Genomic DNA, 23,618 nt, shown 5'->3' with positions numbered 1-23,618 from the left:
GGATCTATTTGATTAGCTGTTTCCTAAACCCTGCTGAAGACTCAATGTATCAACAATTTTATGTTGCCAAGCTTTGAGTCTAGTTCTTTAAATAAGGACATTTTAGCTGGAACACTTTAAGAATTTAATAGGGTCAGAGTTAAAAAGAAAAAATCATATGATATTCATGTACTAATAGAAAATTATTCATCAGGTCTGATTAAAGAGAATTATTAGGAGACTACAGCATTAACATGCTTATTTATCAGATGTGTGACATGTACCTCTGGAAAAAAACTAACGTAAGTCCTCAAAGCCACTGGCTGGATGGTGACTCACACCTACAATCCCAGCACTTTGGGAGGCCGAGGTGGGGGAATCACTTGAGATCAGGAGTTTGAGAACAGACTGGCCAACATGGTGAAACTCCATCTCTACTAAAAATACAAAAATTAGCCAGGCGTGGTTGTGTGCGCCTACAGTCCCAGCTACTTGGGAGGCTGATACAGGAGAATCGCTTGAACCTGGGAGGTGGAGGTTTACAGTGAGCCGAGGTCACAACACTGCACTCCAGCATGGGCAACGGGGCGGGACTCTATCTCAAAAAAATTAATTAATTAAAGCCTTGATAGGTTCTTGGCTGCAACTTTGAAATGACAAACAGCAGGTTCTCAAATAACATTATTTCATTATAATGTTGATAAGAAAAAACTGGTTGCATTTCAATTAGAGTTGCAGTTTCCAAGAACCTATCAACGACAATAAGAACTTACTCAATCCCAGCTACTCGGGAGGCTAACGCATGAGAATCACTTAAACCTGGGGGGTGGAGGCTGCAGTGAGCAGAGATTGTGCCACTGCAGTCCAGCCTGGGTGACAGAGACCGTCAAAAAAAAAAAAAAAAAAAAAAGGACTTAATCTATTCCATTTATTTTGTGTCAAGTAATTTCTCTAAAGTATTTTTAGGAACGTGGGTGGTTTTGTTTTAAATCAAAAGCTGCATAATTAGCATTGTATATTAATTTTAAAGCAAATGGTTTTTCTTTTCCCCCTGCCATCATAAAGGGAAGTGCAGGCTATCAAACCATCAAAAGGCATAAAGAAGATAAGCTAATTCCATCATCCAGAGATCAATATTGAGCATGCTGTGTTGTACTTCTTAGATGTATTTTTGAAGTTAGAATGCTCTATTTTTATTTTATTTTATTTTTATTTTTTGAGACAGGGTCTCGCTCTGTCACCCAGGCTGGAGTGCAGTGGTGCTATCATGCCTCACTGAAGCCTCAAACTCCTGGGTTCAAGCAGATCCTCCTACCTCAGTCTCCCAAGTATAGCTGGGAGCACAAGTGCATGCCACCAAACTCAGTTAACTTCTTACATTTTTGGTTGAGTCAGAGTCTCTTATGCTATCCAGGCTGGTCTCAAACTCCTGGGCTTAAGAGATGCTTCTGCCCTGGCCTCCCAAAGTGTTGGGATTACAGGTGTCAGGCATGAGCCACTGTGCCTGGCCTGGAAGGCTCTTTTCAATACTACTACCTTCTCTACCACCTGGTACAACTAATAATAGTGGATACAATTTACTGAGCACTTACTATGTGCCAGGTACTTATGATGTTGTGTTTCTTACCAATTTATAAATGGGGAAACATGGCAGAAATGTCAGCATATTTGTTGGCAACAGGACGTAGGTCTGTCAGACCCCCAGCCCCGCCTGTGTTATCCACTCTGCTATGCCATCTCCCCATAGTCTTTTTCTGTCATTAATTTATTATTAATTTTATTTTTGTTGACCATAATTGTATAATTAAATGTTTTAAAGTTACTTATAATGGCTGTAATGCTTTAAGATTTAATAGTTAATTAATGCTATAAACAGTATGCTAGCATTTGATTATTTTATAAAAGAAAATTTCTGCAATTGTGAATACAATTAAGTTCATCAAAATCACTTACTTTTCTACCAAGCAATACTTTAATTACATGTCTATTCAACGTGATAGGACATAGTTCATTCTGTAACAGACATAGTCCAAGAATCCTAAAAACAAAGACAGAGAAATAAGATTTAAATAATTCTAGAATACATATATCCCCCCACACATATTTTGAGAAATTCTCTACAGCCTCCTTTCTATTCAGCATAAAGTACAGCACATACACTTTTTCAAAAAAAAAACAACAACAACAACAGGAACACCAGCCTGAGAATGTTTTTTGAGACAGGGTCTCACTCTGCCACCCAGGCTGAAGTGCAGTGGCACAGTCAGGTGATCCTCCTACCCCAGCCTCCCAAGTAGCTGGGACTACAGGAATGCAGCACCGTGCCCGCTAATTTTTTTTTTTTTTTTAATTTTTAGTAAAGACAGGGTTCGGCCATGTTGCCCAGCCAGGTCTCCAACTCCTGGGCTCAAGTGATCCTCCCGGCTCAGTCTCCCAAAGTGCTAAGATTACAGGCGTGAGCAACCACACCCAGCCTACATACATTTTAAAACAAATATACTTTACAAAATCTCATAAATTGAAATGTTTAAAAAAATTCAAACCCAAGATTAAAGTTCTTTTACCTGCCAATGTTTCTGAAACAATTCAACCTTGCTTCTGTGTTCTTGCCAGGCCTTGGAGTATAAAATCCTCTTTTCCCAGGTTGGTAAAACAGAGGGGCATTGTCATCACCATCGTCTGTATCATCTAAGTCCATATCTACTACACTTCGACTAGAGCCATGACGCTTTCGGTTTTCCTGCTAACAAAGAATATCAGAGAGTGAGCCCCAAGAGTCATTGAAAAAACAAAACATAAGAAATGGTTCTCTGAAATCATTCAAATGAAGTCAGGTAGGAAGAGCAACATAAATATTTAAACATATGTGTATAACAATATTAAAGGTAAATCAACTTTTAATTTGCCCTTTCGGAATGTGACACACAAAGCTGGTGTATTATTAGGTCTTTAACATCTCTGTGGTTAAAATACAGTCATTTAATGAAACCTGGGTAAGCTTCTTTCACTTTATTGCCTGAAAATTCTTTTCACTGGATACAGAATTCTGTCATCACTTTGCTGAATTTCTGGACTTTTGGCTTCCAAAAGTGAGAAATCCACTGTCTTTCAAATCACTGTTTCCCTATAGGTAAAGAACCATTCTTTGGCTGCTTTCAAGAATATTTCTTTATTTTACAGAAGTTTGATTATAATGTATCTGGACGTAGTTTTCTTTTTTTTTTTTGAGACAGAGTCTCGCTCTGCTGCCCAGGCTGGAATGCTGTGGCCAGATCTCAGCTCACTGCAAGCTCCGCCTCCCGGGTTCATGCCATTCTCCTGCCTCAGCCTCCCGAGTAGCTGGGACTACAGGCGACCGCCACCTCGCCTGGCTAATTTTTTTGTATTTTTTAGTAGAGACGGGGTTTCACCGTGTTAGCCAGGATGGTCTCGATCTCCTGACCTCGTGATCCGCCCGTCTCGGCCTCCCAAAGTGCTGGGATTACAGGCTTGAGCCACCGCGCCCGGCCAGGACGTAGTTTTCTTTCAGTTTCTTCTGTTGAGTTCACTGACTCTTGAATCTGGAAATCTATGTCTTTTAACAAATTTAGGAAGTGTCCAGCCATGACTTATTTCTTCAAATATTTTTTCTATAGCAATTTCTTCTCTTCCCCTGAGTATTTCAGTGACATATATGTTAGATCTTTTGAAGCTGTCCCACAGGTCTCCCTGAAACTATCCTTTTGTTTTAAGTATTTTCTCTGTCTGTTCTTCGGAAACGGTAATTTCCATCTATCTTCAAGCTGACTGACACTTTCCTCCAACACCTTCATTCAGTTATTGACCCATCCTGTGAATTTTTTTCTTTCCAATATTGCACATTTAATTATAAAAATTTCCCTTTGTTCTCTTTTGAAGTTCCTATGTGTCTGCTGAGAACCTCTATCTTTCCATTCACTAGTGTTCACCATTATCTTGCAGAACATGGGATAGTCTTTGATAATTCCAACAAGTGGGTCATCTTGTGGTTGCCATCTATTGGTTCTTTTCCTGAGAGGTGGGTCCAGTCTTTCCTGGTTCTTTGTATGCTGAGTAATTTTAGAGTGTGTCCTGGACATTGCGAAGTAGTTGTGAAAACTCTGAGTCTTAGTAAATCAATATGAATTTAGCAGGCAATCAACCTAGTTAGGTTCAAATTGGAAGCTACACTGAGCCGTAATTAAGCCAACCTTATTATTTGATTCTATGCATAATACCGATCTATTTACCTTTGCTTCTGTCTCTCTACTGTAAACATTCATTTTATTTATAAAGACAGTTTCTTCAGAAATCCTGCTTTCATCCCCTTTATTTAAATTTCCTTATAATTTAAATTCTGTGATTATCATCACATGAATAAAATGTTCCTTACCTGTACCTTTTCTGAGGAGTCTACTAATCCAAGATCCAGGATACTATCAGCTCCATTTTCCCTAAAAACAAAAAGTCTTTCACATTCCAGATAACAGAGACTTCTAGAATTTAGTGTATAATTTAAATATAAAAGGACTTACTTAAAAAATACATTCAAGTTTTGGAGTCAATAAATATCCAATGCACCCGCTAGTACTCATGCAGTATGAGCAAAGAAGTTGGTAATACAAATCTTTAAAAAAGTGTATCACTAGACCCTACATGTATGATTCAAGATAATGGACTAAAGGCTACCTGACAAAATGAATGTGGTCTTCATAGGGGTGCTGGAACACTTCTACAATGCTCAGAGGGAGCACTGTAGAAGAACAGAAAAATGTTCAGAAAGCAATCCAATAGGAATCAAATTCTCTAGTGAATTTAATGATTCTAGAACACTAATAAATTCACGGTTTACTCCAGAAAGCCAGGTGAAAGCTGTCAATATTGTTGTATATTGGTTGCATTCAACAGAAAACATGACTAAATATGCAACTCTTAATATATATTCACAAAAATCGTTTTACCAAAAATGTACACTGTTCTTGATTTTTCTATAATGGACTAAGCTATACCAGTGTGCTGTAGCTCCAGAGACAGGGCAGAGGAATAAACAAACAGTACATAAAATCCAGAGAAGAAAAGCAGGAGCATCAGCGAAGAAAATACAGTTCTCTCAACAGTCTTTGGCTTGGACCATTAAAAGGCTCTGGAAGTGGCTGTTTAGCTCTAGTGCCCAGCCTACCAGCTTATACATCTCTAGGACTGTATCTAATCTAAATTCCTAACTCAAAATCATGATTAGGAAGAAAAAAATACAAATTTTCACCTAAAATAATAAACACTTCAGGGCTTCAAAATGGATATCAGAGTAGCCCCAGGATGGAAACTACAGCATAAATGTGACCTATCTTTTTTTTTTTTTTTGAGACAGAGTCTCACTCTATCATACAGGCTGGAGTACAGTGGCCCAATCTCAGCTCACTGCAACCTCCATCTCCCGGGTTTAAGCAATTCTCCCTGCCTCAGCCTCCCAAGTAGCTGGCATTACAGGCGCTCACCACCACACCCAGCTTATTTATTTACTTATTTTATTTATTTTTTGAGACACAGTCTCGCTCTGTTGCCTAGGCTGGAGTGCAATGGCATGGTCTTGGCTTACTGCAACCTCCGCCTCCTGGGTTCAAGCCATTCTCTTGCCTCAGCCTCCCGAGTAGCTGGGATTACGCCTGCCATCATGCCCGGCTAATTTTTGTATTTTTCAGAGATGGGGTTTCACCATGTTAGTCAGGCTGGTCTCGAACTCCTGACCTCGTGATCCACCCGCTTCAGCCTCCCAAAGTGCTGGGATTACAGGCATAAGCCATCATGCCCAGACATTTAAAATTTTTTTTTTAGTAGAGACAGGGTTTCGCCATGTTGGCCAGGCTGGTCTTGAACTCCTGACCTCAGGTGATCTGTCCGCCTTGACCTTCCAAAGTGCTGGGATTACAGGTGCGAGCCACCACACCTGACCTTATCTTCCTAAGTCACTTTTACTTGTCACCTTGGAAAAAGGGGTATGTAATCTGTTAGATATTTTTTAGATTTTATATTAAATTCATACTTTACAGAACAGAAAGCAAAAACCTGCATGAATTTTTAAGATAAATCAGGAAGCCTAAAAGAAATTTCATGGTTATGGCAAGAACACAGGTGTGGCCTTTGCCAGGAGGGTATTCTGATAAGTGAATTTGAGATCTACTTTCTTTCAAGTAATTTCTAAATAACCTAGGTAACTATTAAAACCCTACCTTTCTAATACATGAGAAGAACTAAGCTGTCTCACTATGGAATTTAAGCTGTCACTGAAAAATACATTAAAAAAAAATGCATTTAAAGTATTGAAAAATACATTAAAAAAATGCATTTAAAGTCTTATACTTTATGACATAATTTTTAAGATATGATGGCACCCACATACTGAAAATAAGTAGCTGATGTTTAAACTGAAATGCCTTCCCAATTGTACACATTACCGTCCATGTGCAATAATGAGTTCCATGGCCTCATCCACTCTTGCTCTCAGAGAATCTTCACTTGCTAGTAGGAGAAGCAGTTGAGCTGGGGATAATTCCAACAGCATGCCAGTGATTTTACTTGCAAATGCCTGTAAATGACGAACAAATGTTAACTTGAATACTCTCTAAAACCTCGTCTAATTACATCTACAATCTTTTATTTAAAAAATTAATAATAAAACAAGAAACTTGGGTAACAAATACAAAAATTTCAGAACCAGGTCTTTTATGAAACTGGAAGATCTTTTATGAAACTGGAAGATCAATCAGAAAAATCTGGCAGGGAATAAACAGTCCTTGCACTACCACATCTTGTTAAGGCTACTTATAATATTTGTATGACAAGTTTTCTTTTTAGGTTTTTTTATATCTCTGAGTTAAACATACATATACTCAACTTCCGTATTTTTTTTTTCTTCATCAGAGAGTCAGAAATATCTTTTACTTAGGGTAAAAAAAAAAAAAAAAGAAGGGGATAGGGTAAAGAAAAAGATACCTATGTTTAAGGCTGAGGACTTACTAGAAGAAATAATAGTTTTCTGTTATTCCTTCACTATAAAATGTGTACATACAGTTATGCATAAAGACAAAAAACATAACTAATTTGTGTATTTCGTATCATATAAAGAAAAACTCTTGATAGAACATTCAAAATAAAATTCTTCCTGCTATACTAATCAACATTAATGTGTTCCAACTACAGTTTGCTAACAGACAATCTGCTCCAAAAGTAGTAATAATTTGTTCAAATAAAGATACAAATAAATATAATGCACAGCAAATTCCTTAGTATGCAAGGAAGGTAGAATGGAGACAGTGTCCCAACATAAGGTGGGTGGAGGAAAAAATAAATTCAAGCTATACAGTTACCCTTCAGTAAACACTGCCTTATTCCCTCCTGAGCTTCCTTCTTACTGCAGACCTAAAAAGAGTCCTCAACCATGTGGTTTTGCCAGTAGCTGACAATTTTTTTTAAACACCACCTTTAATTCAAAAGCAAAAAAATAACACAGCCAGTTAAGAGGTAACTAAGCACACAGTACACACTGGTTGCATTGCTTGTACACGAGGATAAAGTCTCTCTCCAAGTGCCTGCCGATGTGCTGGCAAAGGATCGGGATCATCACTAGGATTCCCTTCAGAGGCTGGCCTAAAGGGCCTAGTGTCGATGGAAAGCTGTCTTCTAAAGTCTCTGTAAGAGAAGGAAAACTATTATGACTTCATTTCCTTTGACTAACAAGTAAAAATATTAGCACAACTAGTAAAAAAGTCAGAAAACTAGAGCATACAGGTTGTTCAGTTATGGTACCAAGGTGGCAGAATGCCAAAACAGATGATGGTTAGGAAATAAAGATTATCTAGATTTTGTTACTTAATTTAAAAATTTTATTATAAGGGAGTAGGACCTTAACATACCAGATATCAACAGTCCATACACAATTCTGGAAATTTTAGTCAAAAGTAAAATGCAATCCATCCTAATAAGAGAAAACTTCAAAGATTTTAAATAGCACAATCTGCCAAAATTATTATTATTATTATTTTTTTTTGGAGACAGCGTTTTGCTTTTGTTTCCCAGGCTGGAATGCAAGGCAATGGCACGATCTCAGCTCACGGCAACCTCTGCCTCCCAGGCTCAAAGAATTCTCCTGCCTTAGCCTCCCAAGTAGCTGGGATTACAGGCATGCACCACCACACCCGGCTAATTTTGTGTTTTTAGTAGAGACAGGGTTTCACCATGTTGGTCAGGCTGGTCTTGAACTCCTGACCTCAGATGATCCACCCACTTTGGCCTCCCAAAGTGCTGGGATTATAGGCGTGAGCCACCGCATGTGGCCTGAAAAATTAAGATTTTTTAAGATAAACTTAGGAGAGAATGATACAGGTAAAAAAATTCAAACAGTAACTTGAGTCAGATAAAAGAGAAAATAATTTCAACTGCCTCTGGGTTTTTAAAGCAGAACTTTTTATTAGTTAATAGACTATTCTTAATTATTGTATTTTATTAACAGACTATTCTTAGTTACTATACATACGTTCAAAATTAAAACTTTACTTTTCTAAAAAACAATCCATAATTAAGATTCTTTCATTTACAGGTCTATCTCTAATTCATCCAAAAAGGTGGTATTGAATCAAAGACACAAAATTTACCTATCCCGGTCCCTCCGAGAACCTGCTCGCAAACCACTACTCCTCCTCATTTCCCTTTCTCTCTCCCTTTCCCGATCTCTCTCTCCTCGGTTCCTTAATCTCTGCATTAAACCTAGAAGAAAATAAGAAATATACTATATTTAGATGAATGCAAATTCAACTACCTTAAATTTCAAAGTCAATGCAAAGAAATGAGACAAACGTAAAGAAAACATGACAGCTAAAGATTATCCTTCCCTAGCATCTGTGTTGTTAACGCCTTTCTCTCCCTATGGGTTTTCAGGGTTGAAGGTGACTGTGTAGAATATACCTGGCACAAAATAGATGTTCACTCAATATTTGTTAATTTTCTCCCTTGTCATGTCAAAGTTGTGAAGTAATATACAGCAAGTGAGGTTATGATAGTGTCACTATAAATAATGCTGAAATTTCTTACATGACTAGACTCATTTAAATGTCATCTGTTCTTAGTTTTTGCCATGAAAGCATTAAAGGCCACCAGAATATTACCTATTATTATTTTTAAATTCCTAAGCCCAAGCCAGAGTACGGTTTCCTGTAAGTGTACAAAAAAGATAGCTTTGAAATGTTGTGATTTCCCAGTTTCCTCATTCACATCTCCTCATTTCTTTTCATTGTAACATTAAAGAAAGTGAAATGGTGAAACTGATGAAAAGCTGAGGAACTCTCACCATCAATCCTTTCTATAGCTCATTCAGTCTCCATCCACCTACAAGTCTGATAATCTTCTGCTCCTACTTGATGTGAATCTCCTAAGGCTTTTGTAATTTTGACAAATTTTAAAATTTGCTCATTGTAATCTTAAAACTTAGCTAAGAGTCCTAACCCCAAAGTGCTGATCCTCAGTGAGGTAATAAGCTTGCACCAGGATTCTTTTTTTTTTTAAGTCTCACTAAACAGTGAGCTTAGTGACACAGTTGATTTACACTTGGTTCCAAAGTCGTCTTCTCACTGGGGAACAGCAACAAGTTTGGAAATCGTAATTTGAACAGCACTGCTCTTAGAATAGCATTTTCTTCTCAAATATCCATATGGGTTAAATATTGAAGTGGAGGAAATGCTGCAATTTGCTCGGTGAATTTTTATATCACTATGTATTTTACAACCTCTTACCCACCCGCAACATGTAACAATTGAGATGAAAAACTAGTACAATCACAAACATTTATCAAAATACATTTATCAAAATAAACGTAAAGTAGGAAATTGTCAATTAGAATAGTTTAAATAAGATTAAATCAATCTAGAATAAAATTATGTAAAAATGTAAATTTATACTCTCACACATATATAAACCATGATTACCACTGTTGGTTTGAGGGACAAGGAAAGAAATTTTATGATGCTTGTTATTTGTAGACTACTTACTTGTGTGGGTGCCTTTGTTGGCATTTTGGATACACTCTAGATTTGGCAATTTTTCATTTGACAAAAATGCTTGTGCAATGGCTGTATAAAAACTTCGTGCTACACCACTGCCCTCTCCTGGCTCATCCTTAAATGTGACTTTTACTCTGTGTACAGCCATTGGTGTAGTAGCACATCTTCGACCAAAGTGATTGTTAAGCTGCCTCATAGTCTGCTGAATGAGAAGATCTCGATCCCGATCAACCTATTAAAACACATCAAGAAGTCAAAAAGTAGTAAATTCAACGTGGGAAAGTCGTTAGAATTTTTGTAGCTTGAATTTTTCTATTTTCAATCTGAAAATCGAGTTTTAGCTTTTCCTTGAGAGTTTAAAAAACTACAAAGTAATCAGAGTTCTCAGAAGCTTATCCATTATGAAACACAATGGTTTAAAGCACACAAGAATGTCTTGCAAATTAAATCAGGGCAACAGAATTTAATTCAATTCTAACACTTTCTTTCAAAGGTTTATTGGAAAACACTGTAGATATTTTACATTGATTACAAAATAAAACCAAAAGAGGAAAAAGGAATCCCTAAAATCTGAAAGCAAACTGAAACAAAAGGTCCTAATTATATAGAGCTGGTAGCAAAACCTACAAAGAGGAATTACCTCAAGTGACTTTAAAATAAACCTCCTTTAACTGTGTTATCTCTAACTGTATATGATCTAAGGACAAACATCTGCAAATAAATCTTTAATTATTTTGAATAATCATTTTGTTAGTGATAGTGCTGATGTTATAATTCTTTTTAAGAGACAGAGTCTCTCACATTATGTTGCCCATGCTGCCCTCGAATTCCTGGACTCAAGCCATCCTTACACCTCAGATTCCAGTGATGTAATTCTAAGACTGCTACTATGTATGCTGTGGCATTAAAACAAATGAGTAATTTGATTGATGTTGTTGGGAAATTGGATATTCAGTCTGAAAGAAAGGAGATAAAGACTTAAGATCTAAGAAGCAAGGCCAGGTGTGGTGGCTCACACCTCTAATCCCAGCACTTTGGGAGGCCAGGGCAGGTGGATCACCTGAGGTCGGGGAGTTTGAGACCAGCCTGGCCAACATGGTGAAACCCTGTCTCTATTAAAAATACAAAAATTAGCCAGGCATGGTGGTAGACACCTGTAATCCCAGCTACTCAGGAGGCTGAAGAAGAAGAGTCTCCTGAACCCAAGAGGCGGAGGTTGCAGTGAGCCAAGATCATGCCACTATGCTCTGGCCTGGGTGACAAAGCAAGACTCCGCCTCAAAAAAAAAAAAAAAAATCTAAGATGCAAAAATAACAAAAACAACCTTGTGGTCCTACATCTTGAATTTGAATTGGGAGTATCAATATTAATTCATTATTTGATTTTTTTTAAAAAAAGAACAAAATAAAATGCACTGCCAAACTGTTATCAATTAAAAAGGCCTAGAAACCATGATCAACTCAGTAGCAATTTGTAACCTTAGAGCACAGACTGTAATCTCAAAACACAATTTCCTACTAAAAGGAATCAAGGCTACTTTAAGAAATGGCTGATTTAAGGTCTGTGACAGGAAATGCACAAGATGAAACATACCAGGAAGTAAGAAAGTTATCAAAAATTACTGGGCCCATGCCAAAAGGACTGAGGAATCAAAATTGACTCAAGACTCCCATTAGCCAAAGAAGACACAATTTGAGCATCAATATGAATAATAATCTCAATGGAATTAAATACATAAAAAATGTTTAAATCAAGGCATGCATAATGATACTTAAAAACTAAAACAAAAAAATTCATAGAGGATGCTAGGGAACCAAACTGCCAGAGAAAACCACTATTCTAAATTTGATGGTTACAATAAGAAAAAATAAAAAGAAACCACATACACACACACACACACAAATAAAAAATAAATTTGGCAGTTTAACATTTCTTTTAATTTTTTAATTATAAGTACATATACCTAAATAAAGCTATTGTTATTTTGTATGTTTTAAAATTTATATAAATAGCATACTACAGGTATAGTATAAGAAAATCTAAATACCTTTACCTCTAGTGATAAATCTCTTGACTGCTGGTTTCTCAGTTTTTCCATTTCTCTACGGAATTTTGATTCTTTTACCTCAAAACCACCCAATTCAGTCAGGATCTTAAAAAAAAAAAAAATGCATGACAGATTATTCCCTGAAATATGTGCTTATCAGGCAGAATGGAATTTAAAGTGCACAAAATACATACTGATCCAGGTTCTGCTCCAACATCTTCCATGAATACCCTGCCGAACAGTTCTAAAGAAAGGCGCCAACGTCCTAGCAGCATATCATGGGAAATAACCATTCCCATAAAGCTACACTGTGGCCTGTAAGAAGTTTAAGGGAAGGGGTGGGGGGGAGGAAATACTTTAGCCAATTTCAAAGACTGACTAAAATTTTTGTTCAATGGTAGTAACTTACTTTTTTTTTTTTTTTTTTTAATATTCTGAGGTCTTAACTTCTTCAAACTGCATCCTAACAGAGAACTTTTCCATAGCTACTTGTTCCCCACAGAACTTACTATTTTTCCTCCCTTATTCCTTCTGTCTTCTACATACGGATAAATCCCTGGGCTATGTCTTACCTTCATCTTTCATTTTATCTCCTCTCCTTAAAGTCCAACGTCCATCTCCATTTAGGTGACTCCCAGATCCACCTCTACTTCAAACTTTCACCATGAACCAGAATTTCCATTTGTTAAATAAATATGTCCACGTCAATGATGCTCAATTCAAACTCAGCATGGCTAAAACTTAATATGGCTTCTTCACCACAATGACAATTCTGATTTTTTTTCAATAGTACCATCTCTTTCCCTAATGCACTGACTTAGAGCAGATTTTAATTTTTCTTCCTCCTGTTCCATCAAAGTGATCAAGTCCATCTTAAGTTTCTCTTCCTTTCCATCATGTCCTTTCTATCCCCAAAGTCAACATTCTGCCTCAGCATCTTTCCCCCAACTAACTGAAACTATTAATAGTAACAAATAGCTTTCTAACTGGCCTCCTTACCTCTAATTCTCTCCAGTCTGTTTCTGCACATTCTAACCACCTCAATTCAATCCATACTGCTTCCAGGAAGCTTGGGCCACCCAAGTCCACAATTCTCCCCTGCCTTATGTGGTTGTTAGACAATGTATATACAATGTATCTTATTTTCAAACTAGCTTTTTAACTCTAATCTAAGCAAAAAAATTATTATGCCATGTAACCAAAAAACAGAGAGTCAACAAATCATACTGAGCCACAGTATATACTAACAAATTTCTATTAGATAAACAAAGAACCTACCTCTTGTAAGAGAATTACAGACTTGGAAAAGGAGCACAGGTAAGTGTGAATCACAAATCTAGAAAGTTCCACTCTTTCTAATTATTCAGTTTCCCCTTAGCTGAGCTGCTAACAGCAAGTCTACAAATGGTAACTAAACATGGATATACATTTTTAACGCTGTACTGAACAATAAAAACAAAGGGTCTTAGCAAATACCTGAAAGATGTGAGAGGTGGCCCTTCACTTTCAGTGAGTCCTATTTCTGCTAGTAAGCTACTTTTTAATTGTGCAGCAAGATCATGAGCAGATGGCCCTGGTTTTGAACTCTCAGCTTCTTCTGGCAGCACGGGCTGTTCTTCCCCTTCTTTTTTTTGCCGGTTTTGCATGTTCATTACATTTTTCAGATTGGCAGCATAAGACATTTTTGTTGGAAGAACCTATGAATATTTACATTTAAAAGTTACAAATGAAGGGAAAAAAACTAACCAGATTTTGTCCTCAACTTAGTAATACAGGAATTATACGCAAGTTTTTTTCCCTTTCTGGAGCTTCAATGGTTCTGATGGCCCTAGCTGACCACCAATTCCAATGCATTTACCAAACCAACCTCAGACAACTATTTCTTTTTTTTTTTGAGACGGAGTCTCACTCTATTGCCCAGGCGGGAGTGCAGTGCCGCAGTCTTGGTTTATTGCAACCTCCATCTCCTGGGTTCAAGCGATTCTCCTGCCTCAGCCTCCCGAGTAGCTGGGATTACAGGTGCCCGCCACAACGCCCAGCTAATTTTTTGTAATTTTAGTAGTAGATGGGGTTTGGCTATGTTGGCCAGTATGGTCTTGAACTCTTGACCTCAAGTGATCCATTCACCTCAGCCTCCCAAAGCGCTGGGATTATAGGCGTGAGCCACCACATCTGGCCTTTTCTTTCCCCCTCCTTAAATTCACTTCTTGGCCTGAGCACAGTGGCTCACGCCTGTAATCCTAGCACTCTGGGAGGCTGAAGTGGCCGGATCACTTGAGGTCAGGACTTGGAAACAAGCCTGGCCAACATAGCGAAACCCTGTCTTTACTAAAAATACAAAATAATTATCCGTGCGTGGTGGCAGACAACTGTAATCCCAGCTACTTGGGAGACTGAGGCAGGAGAACAGCTTGAACCCAGGAGGAAGAGGTTGCAGTGAGCCAAGATTGTGCCACTACACTCTAGCCTGAGTGACAGAGCAACACTCCGTCTCACAAAAATAAATAAAATAAAATAAAATAAGTTCACTTCTTGCCTTGGAACTTCAGAGAACTTTTAAATAAATCTTTATAATATCAGTGGTACTTAATTCTCATACATTTTTACTATTTTCAGTACTGCATTCTCCTTTTTATTACTGAGATAAAAAACATTCTATTCAACTACATGTCTTCTAAACCTGCTTTTTAATGTTTTCAGTGGACAAACAGTAGAGTGTAATTTTAGGCTCCCAAATCGGAGCTGTATCTGAAAACCAGATCTACCACTTAACTAGCTGTGTGACACAGACATTCCCGCATGAAATTTACTTACTCTCTTCAAGACTCAATTTCTTACCCAAAAAATCAGGGTGATAATGCATTCTAACAAACATAGTTATGAAGATGGAGACCAATGCCCAGGAGACAGATTTAGTCTACAAATATTAGGTATCATTATTAATGCTATCTATCTAGTCTTGATTAAAATTAGTTCAGAAAGTTAAAGTTGTAGCCAAAATTACACATGCTCATCTATAGACTTTTATTATACATGAAAAATTTAAATTTTCAGCCACATACAGCAGTCAGCTCTGTGAAACAGACAAAGCACATAAGGAGGCTGGTATTTTATGGATGAAGTGATCTGACAGCAAGTTAATGACAGTGCTGGAATTCTTCCTACATTATATCACAAGGCAGGAAATTCTGACACTTCATTTCAGAAAATATAATAGTCTAAATTAATGCATTTCTAAAAATCTATATGCTGGGACAAGTTGTCCTTAATAAATATTATATTGCAAAAACTTTTACTGTCTTACCTCTAGGCAGTTTCTATCCACTGTAACCTCCATTAAACATTTCCCACTACTGGCAGATGAAGAATAAAGACCCTGACTTGGACGGCCAAAAAGATCCTCCTTTCTAGCATTTGGCTGAAATTTTAACAGAAATATTCTAGTTACATTGAATACTTTAAAGAAAATAAACTCAATTAGAAAGAAACCTTAAGACTAACTTGTTTAATTCACCTGCAACAGATGTGGCTGATCAGCCAAGGGGATGGCTTCAGCCAGAGGCACTTCAAATGGATTTGGGGGTATACACCCAAGGAATGTCATGGAGTCTGAACGTCGGAAAAATGGATGGTTTTGGCCAGTTTCTGCAGGAAGAGAGTCATCATCCTTATCATTCAAGGTAGCACCTAAACATAAAAAGATAAAATGTTTTGTTTTTTAGGAAAATTATTTAATTACTGGATTAGGGTAACAGACCTTTAATCTGCTCAATCCAAAATTCCTACTACCTCTTTTATAAAATTTTAATGCCACACAAAAACAAGTTTATAGTCCAAACTTTGGTATTTTTTAAAGTAAATGTAACCGTTTAATATGGTTACAATGTAAGTTTTATGTGCAAATTTTAGTTATGTGTATGTTACAATAAAAAATGCAAAATAAAAATCAGCATTTAACAATATTGTGCCATTTTGTATTGGACAGAGGTTTCCCATATCCTCCTCTTTATCTTTTGAGATACCCACCACCCAAATACAGTTAGATTCATGAGTATATTCAGGACCCAACTCACTGACAACTCCAAACAGAGAAGATGATCAGTAGCTGAAACCTGAGCATTTGCTAAGCAGAGAGTAATGTCTGAACAATTTACATATCTTGATAGTAAGTCAGCACACTAGCACCAAATCTCCCTAATGGAGTAAAACTTTGGCAGTGCCCTGTTTGCATATCAACGGCAGTGAGCTATGGCTGGGTTCTCAAAAAATGGCAAATAGGCCAATTGTCTTTCCACAGGCTGAATAAAAGTACTAGTTGATAACAACAAACTGGCGAATGCATTATTTAGCCCCATTTGAAATAACTGAAACCCACAAATAAACTCCACTAGACCCCAAAGTGTGATATTAAAACTTTTGGATAAAAGCCTGGAATTGGGATATTTTCTCTTTTCATTGTATTAATTGCTAGCATTCTGATATTTAGGAGCTGTAACTGGTAATTCTCATTTTCTTAACTAATCTACTTTGCATCAATATTAACAAAGGTTTTGCTAAGATTTTATTAAACGTAATAACAGTACATTAAGAGTAAAGGTAAACATAATACTAAGACAAGTACAAGATAGAAGATAAAGAAAAAATACTGTTGGAAAGTTTACAACATTTCTTTAATACATCCTTAGTTTTGCAATGTATAATGCGAGAATGTGTAAGCACAAATGGACAGAAAATGTAAGAAATGAGACATAGAGAAGAAAAGAGAAATTCCCACCCAGACAGAAAATAATGAAGTTAAAAAGCTTGAAGGGGAACTACTGAGGCAGCCATTTCTTGAAGTAGATTAGCAGATTTTCTGTGCACTAACTTTGATTGGTGTCATCATCATTTTCATGTTCTGAATCTTCATTATCAATACCCAGTTCCAAGAGTTCTCGCGTCCTTTAAAAAGACAAGTGAGTCATTTTACCTAAAGTATTTGTATAATATGAACAGTAGCAAAGGTCAGGGAAAATACAAGCAAAAACACACTAAAAAGGTCACTAATATATCTAACAAATTTCAAACATTGCAATACATTGTGAGAATCTGGGAAATGGTAGAGCGAACAGGTTTATTTACTATTATTACAAAATGGACTCAATAGAAGAAAAAGCAAATCACCTAAGAAATAACGAGTACCTATACAAACTCTAACAGAAAACATGGACTGGGTATGGTAACTCATGCCTGTAATCCCAACACTTTGGGAGGCTAAGGCAGGGGGATCACTTAGGCCAGGACTTCAAGACCAGCCTGGTAAACATCATGAGACACTGTCTCTCCAAAACATTAAGAAATTAGCCAGGCATGGTAGCACACGCCTGTAAGTCCTATCTACTTGGAAGGCTAAGGCAGGAGGATCTCTTGAGTCCAGGAGTTCAAGGTTGCAGTAAGCTTTGATTGCACCACCACATTCCAGCCTGGGCAACAGAGTCAGACCCCATCCCTTTAAAAAAAAAAAGGAAAAAATGAAGATGACAGATAATCAGGCCAAACTATCTCAAGCATGAAGTTTAACCAGATTCTTAGGTTTCCTATTTTAAGTGAAGAGTGGCAATGGGGAAAGGTTGGATAAATTCAAGCCCACTTTCCCACATGAAATGGTCCTGTGCTAGTTCTCTTTTGCAATGCTATTCTCCTTACTTCAAATGTTGACAATTTACTAATAGAGACCATACCAAGCAAGTATTTCTCAAATCAATCTCATGGCAAGAATGGATACCTTTTGCGTTCTAGTTGAGGTGTATCCAATGTTGTCTGCTGATTCATTGCCTTAATCCAGTATATAAGTGCTTGAAAAACATATGCCACATGCTTCAATGAGCAAACATCCAAAACTGGAAGAACATCAGAATGCTCATCATTATGAGACCGCATTAGAGACAGAGCATAATTTAGGAAGTCTCCTCGTGCAGACATCATCCCTTGACGGGCGCTAAGCAAGGTGGCACGTCTATAAGAACAGAAAGAAATGACAATATTTATTAGAAGAACACAAATGTGAAATTTACTATCATAAATAATCAAAATTAGGAACTGAGAATATTCATAAATACAAAGTAGTTAAGCCTGCTGCTCAGCTTTAGAAATATAACCACTGTGCATGACTTACAGTCTTATACTTCGTATAGAAAAGGAATTCCAGTATCCTTTGGAATGGCAAAAGGAACTCCTTCCCTGAAGAGAGTGATTCTCAAACTTCAGGGTCCATCAAAGTCACCTGGAGGGCTTATAAAAACAGACCTCTAGTTTAATCCCCAGAGTTTTAGTAGGTCTGGGGTAAAGCCCCAGAATATGCATTTCTAAATAGCTCTTAGGTGACGTCGATGGTGCTGTTATCTAGGGACCATACTTTGAGAATCACTTCATTAAAATGATACCAAAAACACAAGCAATGAAAGAAAACATAGATATCCTGGGCAACATGGTGAAACCCTGTCTCTGCTAAAAGTACAAAAATTAGCTGGGCATGGTGGCAGGTGCCTGTAATCCCAGCTACCTGGAAGGCTGAGGCAGGAGAACTGCTTGAAACTGGGAGGTGAAGGTTGCAGTGAGCCAAGATCACGCCACTGCACTCAGCCTCGGCAACAGGGCAAGACCCTGTCTCAAAAAAGAAATCAAACAAACAAACACCCAGATATAAACTGGAATTTATGAAAATTAAAATTGTACTTTCAAAGATACCATCAAGAAAGTGAAAAGATATCCCGGAGAATGGGACAAAATCTTCCCAAATTATGTATTTGATAATGGGCTTACATGCAGAATAAAGAACTCATACACCTCAATTTTAAAAGACAAGCCAATTTAAAAAATGGGCAAGGCCGGGTGCAGGGGCTTACGCCTGTAATCCCAGCACTTTGGGAGACCAAGGTGGGTGTATCACTTGAGGTCAGGAGTTCAAGACCAGCCTGGCCAAAACGGCAAAACCTCATCTCTACTAAAAATACAAAAAAGTTGGCTGGGCGTGGTGGCAGGTGCCTGTAATCCCAGCTACTCAGGAGGCTGAGGCAGGAGACTCGCTTGAGCCCGGGAGGCGGAGGTTGCAGTGAGCCAAGATCACACCACTGCACTCCAGCCTGGACAATAAGAGCCAAACTCGTTTCAACAACAACAAAAAAAGGTGGGGGGAGGGGGGGTGTAGGATCCAAATAAGACACTTCTCCAAAGAAGATAAACGAATGGCCAGTTAGCCCATGAAAAGATGATCAACATCACTGACCATTAGGGAAATGCAAATCAAAGATACTAGGTCACACCCACTGGGATGGTTATAACAAAAATTAGTGTTGATGAAAATGTAGAAAAACTAAAACTCTCATACATACACTGCTAGTGAGAATGTCTTCCTCTTTGGAAAACAGTATTGCCAGTTCTTCAAAGGGTTACAAACAGTTACTATATGGCCCAGCAGTTCCATAACTAGGTATACATTCAAGAGAACTGAAAATACACATCTACACAAAAATCTATACACAAAAGTTCATATGAGCATTATGCATAATAGTGGAAAGGTGAAAACAACCGAAATGTACAACTGATGAAAGGATAAACAAAAAACTGTATGCTCATACAATGAAATATTACTAGGAAATGAAAAATAATGAAGTACTACTGATGTATGCTAAATATAGATGAACCTGAAAATCATTATGCTAAGTTAAAGAACCCAGTGACAAAAGACCACATACTGTATGATTCCACTTACAGGAAATATCCAGAATCTATTGAGAGGGAAAACAGATTAACAGTTGCTTAGGAAGGGGAAGTGGGGGAAGTAGGGGAAAATGAAGAATGATTGCTAATAGGTTTTCTGTAGAGAAGATTAAAATATTCCAAAATTCATTATGATGAAGGTTATACAGGGCTGGAAAACTATGGAATTGGACACTTTAAATGGGTGAATTATGTGTGATATGTGAATCATTACATTAAAGCTGACAGAACACCACCACCAATCATGATCCGTTATCAGAATTCTATGTTCTCTGGGGTAACGACTACAGCCTAACAAAGATAAGGCTTTCGTCTTTGTGAAGCTGCCTTCCTAGGACAGGAAAGCTGTTACCTCTCAAATCTCTATCTTTAGTACAGATATCTTTACCAACCATTCAATTCTGCATAATTGACATTTCTACCATTTTTTCCCCAGTTCTCACGTGTTCGAAAGCAAGTTTGTCCATTACACTACTCTAGGTTTTTCTCTTTAATTTTCCTATTAGTTATTCAGGATCAAGGTCTAAATATAAATGATGCCCCTGCTACTTAATCTCTCAACAAGGCCCTAAATTCTGTTTTTGATTTCAATGCTTCTCTCCCCTCCTTTTGGTCTTCACTGCTCTACTTTAGTAACTATTACCTCTACTGTAGATGCCTATCACTGTCTTTCTAAGTAATCTCTTAGACCTTTGTCTTTCCTCACTTTATGATCTGCCCAGAGTAACAAAGTTGTTTATCCTGAGGTCGAGATAGAACCACATCCTTGGATTTTGACTTTAGGTATGAGGTACTTTTACTCTATTACTGCTGTTGCTCTGTTGTTCAATATTTGAGCTGATAACTACTCCTGAAAAAGGTCACTTTATAACTGAATAGAAAAGAACATAACAAATACATAGATATATATTTCAATTATAATTCAACAGGCTAGGGGAGGCAGAAAAAAAGAAATGTGATTTGAGAAAAAAAGAGCAGCACTGGTAATCACACATACTTTCCCCCTCCTGAGTACAAAGTACATTCATAACCAATTATAGTCAAAATAACTTTCCAAGAGGAGATGGGGAGGTCTTGAGGATAATGAGACAAACATAGAGACCAATAACTTCAAAAATAAAAAGGCTTTAGTATCAGATTCCTATGATATGAATGGATTTTTAAAAATAGCTTGGATGATAACTAGCCTATTCTGCCTCAACAAGTAATGCAAGCAAGTCATTTCTTTCTCCCTTCACAGTAAGATGAGGTCTTACATAACAGCAACTAAAATGCTTTACCCTTCTAGGATACAAAGATTCTATCTAAACACACAAGCACAGATGCTCCTCGACTGAAGATGTGGTTATGTCCTGATAAACTCATCATAAATGCATAAAGTCTAAATGCATTGAATACCCCCAATAAACCCATCATAAAACAAAAAAAAATCATAAACTGGGGACCAGGTGCGGTGGCTCGCACCTGGAATCCCAGCACTTTGGGAGGCCAAGGCGGGTGGATCACAAGGTCAGGAGATCCAGACCATCCTGGCTAACACGGCGAAACCCCGTCTCTACTAAAAATACAAAAAATTAGCCGGGCATGGTGGCGGGCACCTGTAGTCCCAGCTACTCAGGAGGCTGAGGCAGGAGAATGGCGTGAACCCGGAAGGTGGAGCTTGCAGTGAGTCAAGATGGCGCCACTGCGCTCCAGCCTGGGCGAGAGTGTGAGACTCCTTCTCAACAACAAAAAAATTATAAGTTGGAGATCCATTTTAAGTCAGGGACGTTCTCTATATATGAAGAATTTCATACCGTCTGCCTTCAAGTGTTCGTAAGCTAGCTTCTTCTCGCGCAGTCATCCTCTCTCTTCTCGCTGAATTCTGAGAAGCGTGAAGAGGATGATTTGGATGTCCAGGATCACCAGCAGATGCTAATGCAGAACCATAACGTAATTGAGCTTCAGTAGAATCCATAATACTGACCATCCAGTTCCAAGTGGGAATAAGCTTTTCTTCTACATAGTTCTATGAAGACCAAACTAAAATAGTTAAAACTATCCAAACAGAGCTAAATTTGATACAGCAGCAGTATGTCAACTTTTAAACATTTGTAACATTTAATTCCCCTAATACTGGAATTCTCATAATTGACAGCCAAAGAAATACGCTGGAATGAGAAACTTTTCAGTGCTTTCATACCTGTAAGTTTACTGCATCTTGGTAAGTCAATTTCACGGCTGCTGGAATCTGAGAGTATACTAGGTGATTATACTTAGGAATAAGGCCCATCAAGTCCGAGATTTGTCTAATGACAATGCTGTAAGCCCTGGCTAAACTGCTTGCAGATGTTAGGTAACTGCTGGCGTTGCTAGCTTCCAAAGCAGCTGCTGCAGCTGCAGCACTTGTACTGATGGTACCACTCCGGCGTAAGTTTGAAGGATCAATATAAATCAAACCCGCTGAACTTGCTATAAGAAAAAAGGACAACGACAATGAGCTAATGTTAGTTTTTAATTGTGTTTCTCTGGGATTATATATACTTATGTAAATCTAAATGCTCAATTGTGGTAGCCAAGCAAAAAACTTTGCCCAAACCACACTATTTTGGGGAGGGGAGAATGGAGGGGACAAGAATTAATATAAAGTTCTCAACTAGGGGAAATCTGATCCCCATAGCACCCCCCCCACACACCCTGCCAAAGGGGCTATACATTTGGCAGTATCTGCAGACATTCTTGGTTATCACAACTGTGGGAAACAAGGGGAGGGGAAGAAGGGTGAGAGGGGTTTTACTGGCATCTAGTGGGTGTAGGTTACGGATGCTGCTTAACATTCCACAATGCACAAGACAGCCTCCCACAATTATCCAGCCCAAAAATGCAATAATGCAAAGACTGGGAAACCCTGCTATAATAATATGTGCATAATTTTTATATTTGAAACTCAACAAAACAATGAAGAACTATCATAAAACTAATTTTATTTTTAATTTTTAAAAATCTATCTAAGTATTCTTAGGAATACCAAGTTTTCAGACTTGCCTGCTGGTGTAGATGTACTGGAAGGGGCTGTACTGGCTGCTCGCTGATGCTGGGTGTTGCGGACAGCCCACTGCATTGAGCGGGGAGCTTGGGCAGCACCATTGGCATGGGAGCTATTTGTGGTTCTTTCTAATGGTTCATCGAGCATAAAGGTCTCCTGTTCTATGTCGTCACTCTGACTACTACTGCTATCAGAATCACTCGAGTCATTCGATTGAGAATCATCTTCAGAAAAGAAGGCAGGAACACTGCTTGCTCCTAAAATTTTTATTTTTAAAACCAAAAACATTGTGAGTTTAATAATTAAAATTACAATCTACTCCTCATTCAGGAAAACATACATAATAAACATACATATTAAACAGAATGCCAGACTGTATTTAATAATCCACAAAACCCACCACTAAAATAGTTTTTATTAGAAAATAACTTTTAAGTCTGGCTCTGTGGCTTAGGCAGGAGTGCAGTGTCACCATCTCGGCTCACTGCAACCTTTGCCTCCTGGGTTCAAGTTATTCGTATGCCTCAGTCTCCTAAATAAATTTTAGCTGGGTGTGGTGGCACATGCCTATAATCCCAACAACTGAGGCGGCTGAGGTGGGACGACTCCTTGAGCTCAGGAACTCAAGACCAGTCTGGGCAACATAGCAAGATCCCATCTCTTACAAAAAAAAAATTAGCCCGATGTGGTGGCTTGCACCTGTAGTCCCAGCTACTCAGGGGGCTGAGGTAGGAGCTCAGGAGGTCAAGGCTGGAAAGAACTC

General features: G+C 37.9%; 1 protein-coding gene across 1 annotated transcript in view; it reads right to left on the bottom strand.

Moving 5' to 3' along the window:
* The window catches only part of UBR5 (ubiquitin protein ligase E3 component n-recognin 5), a 104,622-nt gene that overhangs the window by 8,945 nt on the left and 72,059 nt on the right, over positions 1 to 23,618 (bottom strand). The window contains exons 37-53 of the mRNA XM_011931405.1: positions 22,855 to 23,112; positions 22,013 to 22,281; positions 21,627 to 21,838; positions 17,837 to 18,067; positions 16,940 to 17,013; positions 15,587 to 15,759; positions 15,377 to 15,490; positions 13,549 to 13,769; positions 12,267 to 12,387; positions 12,073 to 12,177; positions 10,014 to 10,257; positions 8,625 to 8,736; positions 7,518 to 7,662; positions 6,429 to 6,559; positions 4,370 to 4,430; positions 2,544 to 2,722; positions 1,933 to 2,017 (exon numbers count right to left, since the gene is read on the bottom strand). Of these exons, the coding sequence (XP_011786795.1) occupies positions 1,933 to 2,017; positions 2,544 to 2,722; positions 4,370 to 4,430; positions 6,429 to 6,559; positions 7,518 to 7,662; positions 8,625 to 8,736; positions 10,014 to 10,257; positions 12,073 to 12,177; positions 12,267 to 12,387; positions 13,549 to 13,769; positions 15,377 to 15,490; positions 15,587 to 15,759; positions 16,940 to 17,013; positions 17,837 to 18,067; positions 21,627 to 21,838; positions 22,013 to 22,281; positions 22,855 to 23,112 (2,735 nt within the window). The remainder of the gene's footprint in view (positions 1 to 1,932; positions 2,018 to 2,543; positions 2,723 to 4,369; positions 4,431 to 6,428; positions 6,560 to 7,517; positions 7,663 to 8,624; positions 8,737 to 10,013; positions 10,258 to 12,072; positions 12,178 to 12,266; positions 12,388 to 13,548; positions 13,770 to 15,376; positions 15,491 to 15,586; positions 15,760 to 16,939; positions 17,014 to 17,836; positions 18,068 to 21,626; positions 21,839 to 22,012; positions 22,282 to 22,854; positions 23,113 to 23,618) is intronic.

The sequence above is a fragment of the Colobus angolensis genome, unplaced genomic scaffold (genome assembly GCF_000951035.1).
Source record: "Colobus angolensis palliatus isolate OR3802 unplaced genomic scaffold, Cang.pa_1.0 Scaffold121, whole genome shotgun sequence".
Classification (NCBI taxonomy): domain Eukaryota; kingdom Metazoa; phylum Chordata; class Mammalia; order Primates; family Cercopithecidae; genus Colobus; species Colobus angolensis.
Note: the sequence above shows the minus strand (reverse complement) of the source record. Positions and strands in the feature narration are given on the sequence as shown.